Below are 15,964 nucleotides of genomic sequence, written 5' to 3'. Positions count from 1 at the left end.
GAAGGGCTGTACTCTTGTGTTCACAATCAACTTCCTCACATATTATTCTAAGAAGACTACCAATATCAAAGTTGAATGATTTTATGAATGTTTATTTTCAACAGTAAACTCTATAGACTAAACCTCTGTGCTTCAGGTACCTTTCCCTTCTTAGATGATGTGTGTTCCGCCTCTTGATTCTTTTTGGTCCTCTCTAGAGCCTCCAAGAAATTCTGATTCACTATATCCCCCAAACAGAAAAATAAAGAACACTTACAGCAGCCATGGCTGTCATAAAAACATCAGGAGGAATACTTCTGTGGTATTTGTTGACACAAGCAGAAAAATTATGCAGTGTTCCGTATTTAGGTGGTAGATATTTATTTACACCTTCAGGCAATTTTTCTGAGAAATTGCTGAGCACACTAAAATAACTAGGCTACTGGAAAGTTTTTATTAGCTCATAAGTTTTGCTTGGTTACCTTGCTGCTTGCACAATTCTGAACAAATATCCCTGCATAACATGTTTAAAACTAGCACAAAGGACAGACCTCAAACATTTACATTTGACTGAGCTGAGCAACTGATTAATAACTCATATAGCTTCACTTTCCAAAAAACCTTTTAGTTCTTGTAATTATCTTTCTGAATGTAGTAAAAAATTTTATACTCACTCTGCACTTTATTAGTGCATTCTATACCATTCTTTGTAGACCTTATTATTTGCACAAAAATCACATTGCAGTATTTCTTCTTTTTATTAACCTCTTTGGCTACAAGATAATATATCAAAATTGTGTTGTGGGTAAAGAGGTTGTGAAAAGCACTATTGTGAAAAGAAACAGAGAACTAGAAACAGTAAATTCTCAGTTCTGTTCATAGCTTGATCACAGACCAAGCACACAAAGGTTTTTCTGAGTATTTTATGATTACGCTTCCAGATATTTTATCTTAATCTGCCTTTGCCCACTTTTAGACTGAATTTTAGAATCACTAATAATTCATCATACCATTTAAAGTTAAGGAAGAATTAAAATCAGTGAAGTCCATAGTTGTTTGGTATCCTTAAACCTATACACCTTTGAAGAAGAGATTCTGAAAAGTGAAAGGTATAAAAGAAATGGAGTCTTAAAAAAATGAAAAAAAAAATATGCTTTGTCCTGTGTACTGCTCTCTTTAGAAATTTTCATTTGTATTCTTACATTTTACTCTTAGAGTGATGATGTGAAATAACATATTAACAATAATACTGAGTAAACTGAGTATTAGAATAACATGCACTATTTACGAGTCTCTAATTTGTGATGGAACTGTCACAATCAGATGCATAACAACACCCTTTTGGTACTTTTTTGTACATATGGCTCTTGGAACTCAGATTTGGTCAGATTTCAAACTGTTTATATGTTGGATGTGCTGATTACTGTAATTTAAGGCAAAATACTGATGGATTCAGACAATATAGATAATACAATAATTTCTTGTGTAGTTTAGGGAAAGACCTTTGTCATGTCTGCTCGCAAGGAACCACTTTGTTACCAAAAACCAGGAAAGAAACTCTCTAACCAGTCTGGTATGTTAGGAAGCTGGTATTTTTTCAATAGGTTGGGTGCATGGTGATAGCTTCACCTAATATGCACATCCACTTTCAAAACTTTTCACTATTTATACACTGTAGCAAATAAAGAAATTAATGTTCATTGGCTATAAGTTCCATAATTCTCTTCATTAATTAGTATTCTATCTCCTATTTGTTTTCTCACTTCTCATGCTAATTAGCCCAGTTCTTCAGTCTTTTTATTATCTTTTTCCCAAACAGCACTTTGAGTACAATTGCTAAACTGACTTAGTTATTTTCTTCCTTATCTTGAGTTTCTGTGAAATGTCCTCGTGGTTCATTACTTGTGTCCAGTTTCAGCAACAGATGACTCTGCAAGGCTTTGTTAATGTCCTTCTAGGTCTGAGATCATTGAAACATATCAAAGTGTTGATTACACTTGTTTTAGCAAAACTTAAAAGTTTCAGTAATTTACCCAGACAATGCTCCCACAATACCAGCTTATGACAGCCTTGCTAAATGCTGGCTCCAGTGGCATATGACAGAGTGTAAAATTACATTGCTTCAAAATAATTAAAACAATTAATTAGAAGAGATCATTAAAATAATAAGTAAGAAAAATTATGAGTAAAGTTATATCATTTCCCACACTAATTGGCACAAGGCTTATTAGTCATAGATGTAGAGAATTAAAACAAACCCACATTTTTCCCTAGTGTTTGTAGTAAGCACTGTATGATACAAAACAAAGCATTAATTCTAGATAGGGGTCAAACAATGTTGTGCTAAGGTTAAAAGAATTTCCCCCCACAGCTGCATCAACTCCTTTTAATGGAACGTAATTTGTTGGGTAACACTTTTAACTACAAGTCCTCTGACTGTCCACAAAAGTATGTTTTACATACTTTCCTCACATACTTCAAATACAAATATTAGATACTACACAGTAATATCTAAAATTTCTGACAGAAGCATGGAGGCTATGAAATGCTGTTTCCTTAAATGCATAATTGGATTTTATATCTAGTGGATATCTTTTTTATATCTAGTGGGAAAGCAGGAGATTACTGAAGTAACTCAATGGAACAGAATCACAGAATATTCTGACTTGGTAGAGGCCCACCATGATCATAAAGTCCAGTTCCTGGGTGTGAAAAATGCCAATCACTTGTTTTTTAAAATTTTAAAAGTTTAATTGCAATAAAATGGTTATAAAAATAGTAATAAAAATTTGAACTATTGAGATTAGGACAATATGAGACAATAAAAACAAAGAGTTACGGACAATCCGGGTACCTCTTTCTGGACAAAATAAACCCGAAAAAGGACACACGTTAACAGCGGATTAACCCTTAAAAACAACAGCCTGTTGCATATTCATACATCTTATACATGATGCATAACTTCCATTCAAACAAAGGATTTTGTCTGGTCAGTGTCAACTCGTTCCTCTTAATCCTAATGGCGTCTTCAGGGTTGAGCGAGGTGGGAAGAAGTTAGTTTCTTCAGATAATGGAGCAATAAATTCTCTTTCTATGAAAGATTTATGTGTCCTGTGGCTGCTGTCTTGGTGCAAGCACCTCATTCCTTTCTTTAAAAAAATATCCATATATAACATACATAGTTTCTATTTTAACATTATGCTATAACCTAAAACTATATTTAACACACTATTTAAGAAAATTAATACAGCATAACTTTCTAACATAACACATATAATATTCATTTTAATATTTGTGAAAAGCCAATCACAAAATATGCATCTTTCACACTGGGCCTGCACAGGACACCCCAAGAATCACACCATGGGCCTGAGAGCATTGTCCAAACACTTCTTGAATTCATCAGACTTGGTGATGTGACCACTTCCCTGGGGAGTCTGTTCCAGTGACCAATGACCCTGTGGGTCAAAAACTTTTTCCTGATACCCAACCAAAACCTCCATTGACTTAACTTCATACTATTTACTCAAGTCCTGTCACCGGTCACCACAGAGATCGGTGTCTGCCCCTCCTCTTCCCTCACAAGGAAGCTGTAGGCTGCAATGAGGTCTCCCCTCAGTCTCTACCAGGCTCAACAATCCAAGTGATCTCAGCTACTCCTCATGTGGCTTCTGCTCCATACCCTCATCATCCTCATGGCCCTCCTTTGGCTCTACAACAGCTTAACATCTGTCTTACACGGCGGTGCCCAAACTGTCCCCAGCATTCGACGTGAGGCTGTACAAGTGCAATGTAAATTTGCAAGTATACATTAATAAAACCGAAAGAGAAACACAAAGAGCGCTGCTATTCTGCAAAAGTTTACCACATGCCGTTTCGTCACAGCTTCTCCTTAAAAAGGAAAAGTTTGGAAAAGGAAACGGAAACATCCCTCTCCCAGGAGGGAGTGTCCTGGGTCCACCCCGCCGCGCCCCCCGCGCTCAGGCGGCTCCCGGCGTGCCGCGCGCGGGAGCGGCCATGTTGCGGGGGAATGTTTCACAGCAGCACGCAGCGCCGGCACTGGATCTTCCATGGCGAGGAGGAACTGGCGCGGCGCCGCGCTGAGGGGAACCGCCGGGCCCGGGCCAGGGCGGCGGCCAGTGGGAAGGTGCGCGGGGACGCAGGGGTTGCGAGCGCGGAGCGGCAGGGTGAGACTGCGGCGGACTCAGGCGCGGCTTTGCTTTTCCCAAGGTGCCGCAGGGCGACTCGGTGCTGCTGGAGCCGCATGAGGAGCTGGCGCTATGCAAGTACTACGAGAAGAGGCTGCTGGACTTCTGCGCCGCATTCAAACCCACGATGCCGCGGTCCGTTGTGGTAAGCGAGGCGAGGAGGAGCCGCCGCCTCGGCCCTCCTTATTCCTTCGCTTGCTGCCCGCTTGGCTTGTTCTTGAGAGCGCGGGTATCTTTAAATCTCTTTATCTCTTTTCTCTCTTCTAGCACTACAGTCTGTGGCCACTTACTGGGTTTTTTTTGTTTCGTTTTCTGACACGGGCAGCCATTTCAAAACCTGATGTTTTTCAACGTGATCTTTTGCTTGTGGCTCTTAAACTTGCTTGGGTAGCTGAATTGTTTTGTTTCCCCTTAGAAAAGAGTAGGAACAAAATAGCCGTAGATGGTTGATGGTAATGTTTGATGATACAATGAAACAATCTCCCAGTCGCTAAAGGAGACAGTCCCAAATAAGTGTTGTCATTCAGTGTTTCTCCAGCATTAGTGCTTCTCAGACCACAAAATAAGCTGGATTGTGTACTGGCAAAATATTGTCCTACAAAGGAAAAATGAAATTACCTTGAACTTATGTGCATTGAATGCAGAAGAGCATATTTCAGAAGGGAGAAGTGGGGAGGTATAGCTGAAGAACAGAGTGAAATTGTGCCTCTCTCTCACTGAGACATTAAGATGTATGATTTACATTGTCCCCTGTTAGTCCTCCCTTTTCCAGGCAGGTGTGGTGAAGAGTGCCATGCTTGAGGGTGCCTTTGAAACATGGCAGTTGCTGCCATGGCATGTTTTGTGAAGCCAGACTGATGTTTGAGAAGTAGCGATGTTTGAGAAGTAGCTCCTCATGAGCAGAGTCTCATTTTGGAAAGCGTCGGCTTTCACGCTGACAAACATACTGCAAAATTTACTGATGTGAAAAATCAAATAGTTTGAATTGCTTGCAACTTTCAGGATGATTTTTTTCAGCCTTTGACTTTTAAATTTCATTTTAACACCAAATTCTTTTCATAAAGATACTGTTGGCTTTTTAAGCGTTGTCTTCTAAAACATGTCTAAAAATAAAGAAAACAATTTGTATTACAGTCGTAGTGTAAGGTTTTTGCAGGCAAAACTAAAGACTTTGAAATACTTAGTGACATATAATGGCTGTATTTGTCTCAGTGGCTCTGTATCCTGTGTGCCTGTAGTAAATATCCAAACTTTCCTATTTTGTGTGTTTGTTTTTGGTTTTTTTTTTTAATGTACTTTTTTTTTTTCTGAATCCATTCTCATTTTTTCCCTCCCCATTTTTTTCAATTTAGGGAACAGCTTGCATGTATTTCAAACGTTTTTACCTCAATAACTCAGTGATGGAGCATCATCCTCGGATAATAATGTGAGTTATCAGCACTCCTTGAATTACTCTATCAAATGGGATATTAGAGGTATGATCTTTATATTTGTAAAGACCTGAAAAAAAAAAAAAAAACAAGAAAGAAAATCTGAGAGCTTAAGTAGGAGTAAAGACAAAATATGGTCAGTTTCACTATCTTTTTGCTGTATTCAGAACGTATTTAAAAATACACGTTCTGAGCAGAACTTTCAAAAGGAGAATGGATGCTGCATATGTCAATTGTTTGCTTTTTTGGTTTTTTCCCTCCTCAAGGCTCACATGCACATTTTTGGCCTGTAAAGTAGATGAATTTAATGTATCCAGTGCACAGTTTGTTGGTAATCTTCGAGAAAGTCCTCTTGGACAGGAAAAAGCTCTTGAGCAAATACTGGAATATGAACTGCTACTTATTCAGCAACTGAACTTCCATCTCATCATCCACAATCCATACAGGCCATTTGAGGGATTTCTAATTGATATTAAGGTAATACTCTCTGATATGCTGTATGCTCTGTGTAATAAAGTAATACAAGTCTGTCATGCATTGTCTTCAAGAACTTGATTTCCTTTTGTGCCTGTGATTTAAAAGATCTAATTTCTATAGTGATAGGTGCTTGAAAGATAATTGTTTTACTTGTGGTCTTTAAGTAATTTAGGATGTTTTTGGAATAAAAGTATGGTCTGCTACTTTTTAGCTTTTTAAAATATTGTTGAATTTTGTCATGAACAGGAATGACAAACAGCTGCCTTTTTTTTCTAAATCATTACTTTTTAGACTCGTTATCCAGTGCTGGAAAATCCTGAAGTTTTGAGGAAAACAGCTGATGACTTCCTTAACCGAGTAGCTCTGACAGATGCGTATCTGCTCTTTACGCCCTCACAGATCGCTCTCACTGCCATATTATCTAGTGGTTCAAGAGCAGGAATTAATATGGAAAGGTAGTATTTTCTTTCTTATATGTGTGATTTAAACAATCTGTTTGCTTCTTGTATAAAATTGTTTTGCTCTAGACATTCTTAGCTACTAGAATTGTGTATTTACTGATTGCTAGCACTTGGTCTGTTCTTTATGTTTTAGAATGGCAGCGGCACTGTTCATTTTCACAAATAGGTGATGAAAGCAGTTAGTTGCTGTCTGGTTTTTGTATTCCTTTGGAAGAAGTTAAAAAAAAACCCCAAAACCCTGATGACTTTGCCTTAATTAGAACAGCATAAGATTTTCAGACTCAGTGTGAGGGTTACACAGGGAAGAAAGTGGAAATATGGTAGAAACTGGGAGTCACCTGAAATGACACTGAACTGACAGCTCCTTAAACAAAAATAGGTAACTTTTTATTCATAACAAATGGGCATGCTGTAACATGCTGTGTTTGGCTGCTGCAACTGTTCAGTTTCCCTGGATATGCACCAGGGCTAAGGTGTTGATTTAAATCAATCTTTTCTTTCCCTTCTGTGTCCTTGCCACTGTTGTTTGCAGAGATACTATCAAACACTTTGATACCTTTGCTGTAGTTTGTTTGGTATAGTTCTCTTATGGACAAAACATCTGCTTTTCTTCAGATGAGGTGCTTGCTGTGAGGAGCTGTACCTGGCATGTTTTAATGTAATGCCACTGCCTGTGAGCATTTTGCACCTGGAGTGTAACACCTGTTCTAAATCCAAAAAGTTCTTTTAAAATAAAATCTTCCATCTCTTCTAAATGTATCTCAAATCTCTCTAGTTGTAAAATAAGGAGTGTTGGGAGTATTCTTTACAGGATTCACTGTCTTCTGAGAATTTTGTAATAACATTCAGGTGCTTACTTTAACTTGAAACTTGATCTCATTCTTAGATCTGTGTTCTGTGCTGCTCATGCCAAAATTCAGAAAATAATGCTTGCAAAAAGAATGAAAGTAATTTGTAGATAATGTGTGATTCAAGGTGTCTGAACTTCGTTGGCACATTCAGGAAGAATTCAAGTCTTTGTTACCTGTCTGCACTATACAGTTGCTATAACCTTGTAATTTACTGTTTGATGTGAGTTTTTGCTGCCAGACATCAGAAAAGCTGATGTTGCAGCTGATGGTCTGTGGACCTGTGATCACGTGCAGCTGCAGAGGTGGCACAGAACACGTGGGAATTGAAAAGTTGTTGCTCTCAAGGGGGAAGGGATATAACTCCTTGGTTGTTGTGGGTGTTGGTGAGGAGGATTGCTCATGTCTGTTTTATCCAGACAGTGTACATTAGTGTTCTTACTAAAGAGAAGTTTGATCTCATTGGAAAGAGGAAGGGACCCACAGGCTCATGCAAGACAGTGTTTAGTAATAGCTTTCAGCTGCCAAAAGAAGCAGGCCTGTCTTGCAGGCTCTGCTGTTGGTCAGTCTGAAAACTACTGTAGTATTTGCTTGTCCTGTGGGCATATTGTATGATGTTGTCATAAAGTCATAAACTTAATTTGACTTAGCTCTATGAGGCTTAGAAATACCTAATTTGGCAGTGGTATTTCTACACGACTGGGGGAATATTTTTATCACCTTCTTAGTGACCGATTAGCTTTTTTATCACTTCATAGCACTTGAGTAAACAAAGCATTCTTACTTACCTAATTATGAAGCTCTGGAAGATGTTAATTATAAATAATACACTTCTTACTAACTTACAAATGATTGCCATAAATTATTATTACATTTTAAAAATTTATTCTTCAATGTCTCTTTGCAGCTATTTATCAGAAAGTCTTATGCTGAAAGAGGACAGATCAGCCTTATCCAGATTACTAGATGAAATGAAATGTAAGTAAACATTGGAAACGTATATTAAAGAATATCTCAAAACAAGGAAAAACCATCTTCTTCCAAATTAAAAAAGCATTAGATAGAAAGATCTGCTTCAAATGGTTCTCTTCACCTTAAGGCATGCATAAGTAAACTGCAGACAGTAGAATGAATTACCAGCACATGAATGGAAGAGGAAAAAAGACTGAGACAAAATGAACAAATAAATTAAACAAATTAATATGAACAAATTAAATAAATTAACAGGCAGAGGACCTGCCTGATGCTTTCAGAACGTAAGTGCTAGAGTCAGTTAAGTGCTAGCAGCTGATTCAAAAGTGAGAAATCTATTTTGAGAACTAGATAATGGTATCTGTAGGACAGAACTAAATTGCTTTTTAAGTCACCGTATCTTAAACGTTAAGAGCTTCAGGCAAAGCCTGTACATAATAACTACTACCACCAGAACGTATGTTTTGTAAGCTAAATGACTAATGTGATATGCCAGTATTTATACTACACATCTGTTTTGCAGCTATAAGATGTTTCAGAAGATGCTTAGTTTCACTAGTGTGACAAGTATCTTTGTGTGTGTGTATATTTTACAAATATTAAGAATACTACCATGGTTCAGCTAAGCTAAAACAGAGTGTAATACCCTGATTATTACCTTTTTGTATTTAAATTAAAAGGCTGTGATATGAAATTCCCAGTAAGTAATCAGTTACTGAATGCATTAAGCTAATGCATGCACTTCACATGGGAGTGGTGGCAGTGAAACTAGGCTGGCTGACATGAGCAGTGAATGCACCATACAAGTAACCAGGGTCTACAAATTCAATTTACCTTTAATTTATAAAATTTAAGATGTCCTTTACTTTCTGGTCTTCTAACAAATTGGGTCTTCAGAGTTCCATTGCTGAGATGGAAGGGAATGCTGGGATCACTTAGTCATCAGTTATTGTGGATGGTAGCTTTAGCCCAAAGGCAGCTCTTCCATAAACATAAGATGGTTGGAAGGAGATTTTTCAAACATTTGTAAATTACTTCTGCAGAGTACTGGTGGTAGAGAAAAAAACTTGTAAATTTAATTTGCATTATTAGAAAGACTGGAACAGGTATTTTTTTAGGACAGCAGGTACAATGTTGATTGCAAAACATACCTGTGTATTTTGAAGCTTGTTAGCAGAGTAATGTGAACTCTGCCTTAAGGAAATCCAGAGTCGGTGATGCTGGAGACTTGTTTCAGTGTAGTTACGATGAGGAAAGGAAGGATGAACTGTTGTCTCAGGCCTGACTATGACATAAGCAATACTCAGCCACACTGGAGACTGGATAGGGTTGTGTGATTCACAAGTGCGATGGGTTGACCCCAGCTCAGTGCCAAGTGACCACCAAGGTTGCCAAGAGACCACCAAAGACCCTATCACTGACCTCCCTAGCTGGGCAGGGGAGAGAAAAGAAAATAAGTTCATGGGCTAAGATAAGAGCAGGGAGAGGGGTCACTTACTAGTTACTGTCATGGGCAAAACAGACACAAGTTAGGGAAATTAATTAATCACCAATCAAATCAGAGTAGGGTAATGAGAAGTGAAAACCACATCTTAAAAAGACCTTTTCCTCTACCCCTCCCTTCTTCCTGGATTCAGTTTCACTCCTGAATTCTCTCCCTCCAGTGCAGGGGGACTGTAGTCAGCTTACCATATGTTTCTGTTGCTCCTTCCTCCTCACATTCTTCCCCCACCGCAGAGTGGAGTCCCTCCCACAGAGACAATCTTCTACAGATTTTTATAACCTGAGTCCTTCCCACATGCTACAGTTCTTCATTAACGGCTCTAATGTGGGCCCATTACACAGGTCCTTCAGGACCTATTACAGCAGCCCTTCAGGAATAGGCTGCTTCAGTGCCAGTCTCCCACAGGGTTGCATATCTTGCCAGCAAATCTTCTGTAGTGTAGGTTTCTCTTCCCTACATGGCAGGGTACATAGCATGGTATTCCCAATGGGTCACAGCCTCCTTTGTGCACATCTACCTGCTCCAAAGTAACTTCCTCTACAGGCTGCAGGTGCATCTGCATACTCCACACTCTCTGTTGACCTCCATGTGGGGGCACTGCTGCTTCACTATGGTCTGCACCAGGAGCTGCAGGGGAATATGTTTCTAGGCCTGGAGCACTTCCTTCCTCATGTTTCTCCCTGACCCTGGTAGATGTAGGGTGTAGATGTTCTCATATATTCTTATTCCTCTTTTCCCGCAGCCATTAGTGTTGCACCAGCATTTAGATTTTGCCCTTTAAATCTGTTATCATAGATGTACATCCACTGTCACTTGATAGGCTTGGCCTTCGCCAGCGGTGGATACATCTTGGAGCCATCTGCATTGCCTCTGTTGTGCATGGGGGGAGCCTCTAGCAGCGTCTCACAGAAGCCACTCCTATAGGCCCCTGACTACCAGCATCTTGTCATGCAGACCCAACGAAACAAGGCAGAGCAGAAATTATCTCTGTGCTTACAGTTGTGTTGTTGTCATTTTAGGCATGAAAAATCTCATTAAAAAATATGAACTGCCAAGGCTTGAAGAGGTTGCTGCTCTAAAACAGAAGTTAGAGAAGTGTCACAGCTTGGACCTCTCATTTAATACAAACCGGTAAGTATATCTTGGATGTGTTAAACTTTGGCCTTTTTTATTGGCATAGGAACATTAATATTTTCTTACCTATGTGAGTGATGGAAAATAAAAGCCCTTAAATGTGCACACAGTGTTTGCCTGCTTGCTATATCTACTGGAAGCTGAGATCGAAGACTCAAAGTAGTGCTTTCAGTAATATATAAACAAGTTCTTTTGTGCTGATCTGCACAGCAAGCTGATTAGTTTGTAACACAAAACTGAAATACTGGGTGGCTTCTAAGGTGTGACCACTTGATGTTGTATGTGATGGGAACTAAGGGCTTTAAAAACAGGTGATTAAAACTAGAATGTTGTAAAGGCTTAATATTTTCGTAAGAATGTTGTGGATGGCAAAGGACTGCACCCTGAACTTCCAGCAAGCTGCATGCTGAGGCTTTGGTAGTTTTTTTATGGAACAGGTATGTCCATATTGTAATCCTGAGGTCAAATAATGAGGGTCTTAACTTAAAAAAATACCTAAGCATTTCACTTTTCTTCTGGGTTAGGAAGAAGAGGAAAGGTTATGAAGATGATGAATATGTCACAAAGAAGTGTAAAATGGATGAGGTTGGTAAACCTATTGTACAAGTTTTTCCTGGTTTTTTTCACTCTTAATGCCAAGACAAAAGTGACACAGCTACTGAGATAAATTTATGCATATGTAATATAATTTTACTTGTTGCTCAGACTGAACCTTTTTCAACTTTTTTTCACTTTAAATGAGCCAGATTTCGTACCTGACTGTGCTTGGAAGTGTTCTTGAACACCCCCGTCTTTTGTGGAAAGGGGAATGAACATGCAGCCCATACTTCCTGCTGTTTATTGTGCTTTGAAAGTTTTTATTTACTTCATTTCGTTTCTTGCGCAAAGCAGTGTAAAGTTGAACTAAATTTATGTCAGACAATTTAACAAGGCTGCGTGAATTACAGATGGGTTGCTACTACTTTGTGTCTTAAGACCAGGTATAAATAAGGTGGAGATAAACTGACAAGGGTGACTCAACAAATACAAACAGTATTAAGGTTGTCCTTCACATCTGAGATGAACAACTTCCAGAGCTTTTGTTTGGGCAATGGACAGGAAATTGGAGAGAGTCCATCCTGGCAGAGGTGCAGAACCCTCTTTAAACTGACTCATTTTAATACTAAAGACGCTGGATACTGATAGTCTAAGACACACTAAGTATGGCATTTAGAAAAATGTGCTAACATCTAAAGAGGGTCGCCTATCAAAATCTGAAGATAAAAGACAAGATTTGTGTCTTGCTATTAGAGGTTATCATAGTAGGTTGATGGTATAGTGTCAAATTAGACTCTAAAACATTATTAAAACAAGATTACAATAAAATTGGCAGTGAAGGTATATTCTAACAAAATGTGGGACCTTGAATTTATTTTATAATTTTATTGCTGCAAAAACTTTTAATAAGTTTTCATTCCACATGCCAGTCTTCAAAAGTACTAAAACTGGCAACTCCATAAAACAGGCACTTGGAAAACTTTTCACTTTATGACAGAATGACTTAGAACTAACAGCTCTATATGAGCTTTGGAGGTTTCACTTGTTCCCTGCCCCAGTTTCATTTGTATTAATTACTCTGCTATGGTCTGAAGCAGTTTTGATTTTGGAGCTTCTTTATCATTCATATCTGTAATTTTTTCCAAACAAATAACCTGATAGGATATTCTCATAGCCTACAGCACTTCACGATTGACTTTTTCACAGTTCCAAAGGTCCTGAAACTCAAGATTTTTCATTACTGATTTAGCTGAACTGGGTTTCTACTTGTGTAATTTTTTCTAAGTACACATGAAAGAGCAGATCTCAGTTGGCCAGGACACTAAGGAGAAAGTGTGCTTAACTTCTTGAAAGCTTACAGAATGTGTAAACTAATCATACCTTATTAATGGCTTCATTATTCGTGTAGTTAGTTGACATTAGACTGTAATCTACAAAGCCATGAAAAGTACAGGACATTGGTAGAAGGTGTGGTATGAGCTGTTTTGGAAATCTCTACACAGTTATCCAATATAAAGCTCATGCTTCTTTATCTCAGGTGCTGAAAAGGGGCTGCTAACATGACTCTGTGTCCAGGACTGTAAGCATAGGTATGGATAATGTAGCTTTAAGGTTAAACACCTGACTTGCCCCAAGTTAAAATATTTTTTTAGTCTTCTGTTCATGGAATTTCTCTGTAAATTCTTAAATCCAGACCATAAGGAGCGCACTACCACACACAGATGTTACTCAAGGTGCTGTCTTTTTTTCTTCTATTAGGAAGAGTGGACTGATGATGATCTTGTGGATTCAGCATTACTTTGAAGAAAGATGGACTCCTACCACTGCAGGAACTACCCTCTGGTGTCAGGTGTGACTGCCTGCCACAGGTTCCTTAGGTTCCTTAGCACAAAGGCCTTGGTGCTGTTAGTTCTTACCTTGGCAGTAAAGCCTTTTACTTTCCTAAAAGAAAAAGTTGTAGTTCCATTAAACCCTCATCCATTACAGGTCTAACACTAGCAAGATTTGCTTCGAGAAATCTGGCCCTTGTTTTTGGTTCAGAAACAGTTTGATGTGGCTGCAGTGTAGTGTTATGAACACCAGCTGATTTGTTTATTTTTTATATACCCAGTTAAGAGTTCTACAATACACACCTACATGCAGCTTTGGGTTTCATTTCAGCCCAGTTTCATTCTCTTTGCTACATTTTGTGTGTAACAGGTAAATTAGGTAGGAAGCTCTGTCTTCCAATTTGTATTTTACCATGTTATATTGCCTGTACCAAAGCAACTAAATCGACAAAATAATCCCTTTTTACTCTCTGTCAAAGATCTAAGTAGGACACACTGAAAGGTAAATTACTTACTCATCTGAGATGCAGTTTAACATAGACTTGATATGGTTATGGGACAATCTAAGAAAAGACTTCTCTAGTAACAAGGTGTTGCTAATACAGGTATTGTCACTATGGAAGAGCATCACATGTGTTTGCCCAGTGCCATACATATGATATTTAGGAGCTTTCACTTTCAAGAAGCTGTTCCAGCTGGAGACCAGGGAAACACAGGGACAGCCACTTTAATATTACAGCAAAGGAGCAAAAGCAAAGTCTCTGATTTTATGTAACAGTGACTTGGCAGTTCTGGTAGACAGGAAAAACACTCTAGGTGTTGCAAAGGTTTGCAACAGTGTCTGTATGATAAAATTACTTAAGTGGTTATCTCAGTCTTGTCAGTGTATCGTTTTATTTCCTATTATATCACTGCCTAGAATGGAAGACACAGTGATGATGAAGTACCCTTTAAATCAACAGCACATTTTACTTCTCAATTTTTTTAACCATTTATGGCAGTGCAATGGGCAGGAACACCTTCCACTAGACAAAGTTGCTCCAAGCCTCATCTAGCGTCACCTTCAACACCTCTTGGGATTGGAGCATCCCTGGCTTCTCTGGCACTCTGCCAGTGCCTCACCCCACTCACAGGAAAGAATTTATTTTTATTAAATCTCAACCTATGCGTGAAGTTTTAACATCTGCTTTCTCACCCCATGATGTACAAATTAAGGCATAAGGACAAGGTAATGCTGTCTGAGGAATCATGCTCAAAAAGTGACACATTGTAAACACTGCAAAGTATGCCACCAGTGCAGACACTAAAAAATTTCCACAGCAGCCATTCAGCTAGTTTCCATAGAGTTAGAAATATGTAGCTTGATTTATTTTTAAAACTTTTCACTTATAAAAATATTTATGCTAGACTTACAAAAAAGACCAAACAATACCTATTTTATAAAATGGTTTAATGAATGCATGCATGTCTGATATAATCAATAAATTTACTGAATTCAAATTAGATACTGTTGTAAACATTGTACAAAAGCATTGTGATTCATCTGGATATACAGTTCTTGATGGAAAAACTATTCAGACTGAATCAGTGGCACATCAAAAAAATAAAGGTGACAAGATCCATTCTGGATATTCTCTTTCAACATCATTCCAGCAAGAGAAACAGCATGGTATAAAACGTGTACAGTAAAGGTTGTTCCTACCGTAACATCAAATTCTGGAAACTGTAAATATAAGTTAAAAGTGGTTGAAACAGTCAAAAGTCATAATTATTGTAACCAGTCAGAAATTACAGTAAGAAATGTTATCCAGTTAGTTATAGGTGGTTGTCAGAACAACACCTTTCTTCTCATGTCAGTTGATAATTCTTTTCCAATCAGACAGCAAAAACTTTGGCAATCAAAGGTGCTGAAAATTTCGAAGTCCTAGACAGTCACAGCATTTTCTATGCAGAAGGCAAACTGTACACCAAGGCTCAGAGGTTGTTGAATTTCATTGTTTCCAAGTGGAAAAAAAAAAGTGCAAATGTCCTGCACAGATAGCTTAAAAAAAGCTGCTGGTACAATCATTCACCAACAGGATCTTTGTTTTCTTTTGCATAGTTCACACATCACTGGGAATGTGACAGGGTGTGCTATTTTTGGCAAGAGCAGAAGGAAGTGAAACTGGTGAGAGTTGCCATGTTGGGCGTGCTGGATCCATGCAGAATTCAGGTAGAGAGCTGCTACCTGATGTTGTTAGACAGCGAATACTGATTTTGTTTTTGTTGTAGCAGTTCAGTAATGGCCAAAAGCTTCTTAAGAACGTGCTGTAAAAGAGAGTTGAGTCAATAAAACTACATGTTAGTTACTGAAGACAGAAGAGGCCTCCCTGAGCAGCATTTTCACATCAGCCTATCAGACCTGAGACTTGAAGTTTAAATATATTACTAAAAAGAGAAAATGTCTGATTCCCTAGCCAATAAGAGTAGTCTTAAAACAATGTTATGGACTTTGCCTGTCCTCCCATGGATCTTCTTGCTTCTTTGTGGTTAACAGGAAGGCAGAGGAAGTGTACAGCTAACACACTGTTAAAATTTGCCACGAG

General features: G+C 38.4%; 2 protein-coding genes across 3 annotated transcripts in view; one reads left to right on the top strand and one right to left on the bottom strand.

Annotated features, from left to right (window-relative positions):
- Positions 1–3,966: 3,966 nt before the first annotated feature.
- Positions 3,967–15,001, top strand: CCNH (cyclin H). Its single transcript, XM_041475848.1, has 9 exons — positions 3,967–4,126; positions 4,210–4,332; positions 5,540–5,613; positions 5,884–6,094; positions 6,386–6,549; positions 8,311–8,381; positions 10,899–11,010; positions 11,538–11,598; positions 13,309–15,001. Exons 1-9 carry the CDS (start codon positions 4,010–4,012, stop codon positions 13,351–13,353), a joined length of 978 nt encoding a protein of 325 aa, XP_041331782.1. The 5' UTR covers positions 3,967–4,009; the 3' UTR covers positions 13,354–15,001.
- LOC121358011 (ras GTPase-activating protein 1) overlaps positions 14,811–15,964 on the bottom strand; it is a 47,668-nt gene continuing 46,514 nt past the window's right edge. For both annotated transcript variants that reach the window (XM_041475846.1, XM_041475847.1), the window contains exon 25: positions 14,811–15,686. In XM_041475846.1, coding sequence (XP_041331780.1) covers positions 15,603–15,686 — 84 coding nt within the window. In that variant the 3' untranslated portion in view covers positions 14,811–15,602. The remainder of the gene's footprint in view (positions 15,687–15,964) is intronic.

This window comes from Pyrgilauda ruficollis, unplaced genomic scaffold (assembly GCF_017590135.1).
Source record: "Pyrgilauda ruficollis isolate IOZ18807 unplaced genomic scaffold, ASM1759013v1 scaffold367, whole genome shotgun sequence".
Classification (NCBI taxonomy): Eukaryota; Metazoa; Chordata; class Aves; order Passeriformes; family Passeridae; genus Pyrgilauda; species Pyrgilauda ruficollis.
Note: the sequence above shows the minus strand (reverse complement) of the source record. Positions and strands in the feature narration are given on the sequence as shown.

What these genes read in the sequence shown, in the direction of transcription:
- CCNH (XM_041475848.1), top strand. Translation starts at nt 4,010, where the DNA reads ATGTTTCACAGCAGCACGCAGCGCCGGCACTGGATCTTCCATGGCGAG. An exon ending in CATCATCCTCGGATAATAAT is followed by an intron (nt 5,614 to 5,883) that starts GTGAGTTATCAG and finishes TCCCTCCTCAAG; the next exon opens with GCTCACATGCACATTTTTGG. An exon ending in CTCTCATTTAATACAAACCG is followed by an intron (nt 11,011 to 11,537) that starts GTAAGTATATCT and finishes CTTCTGGGTTAG; the next exon opens with GAAGAAGAGGAAAGGTTATG.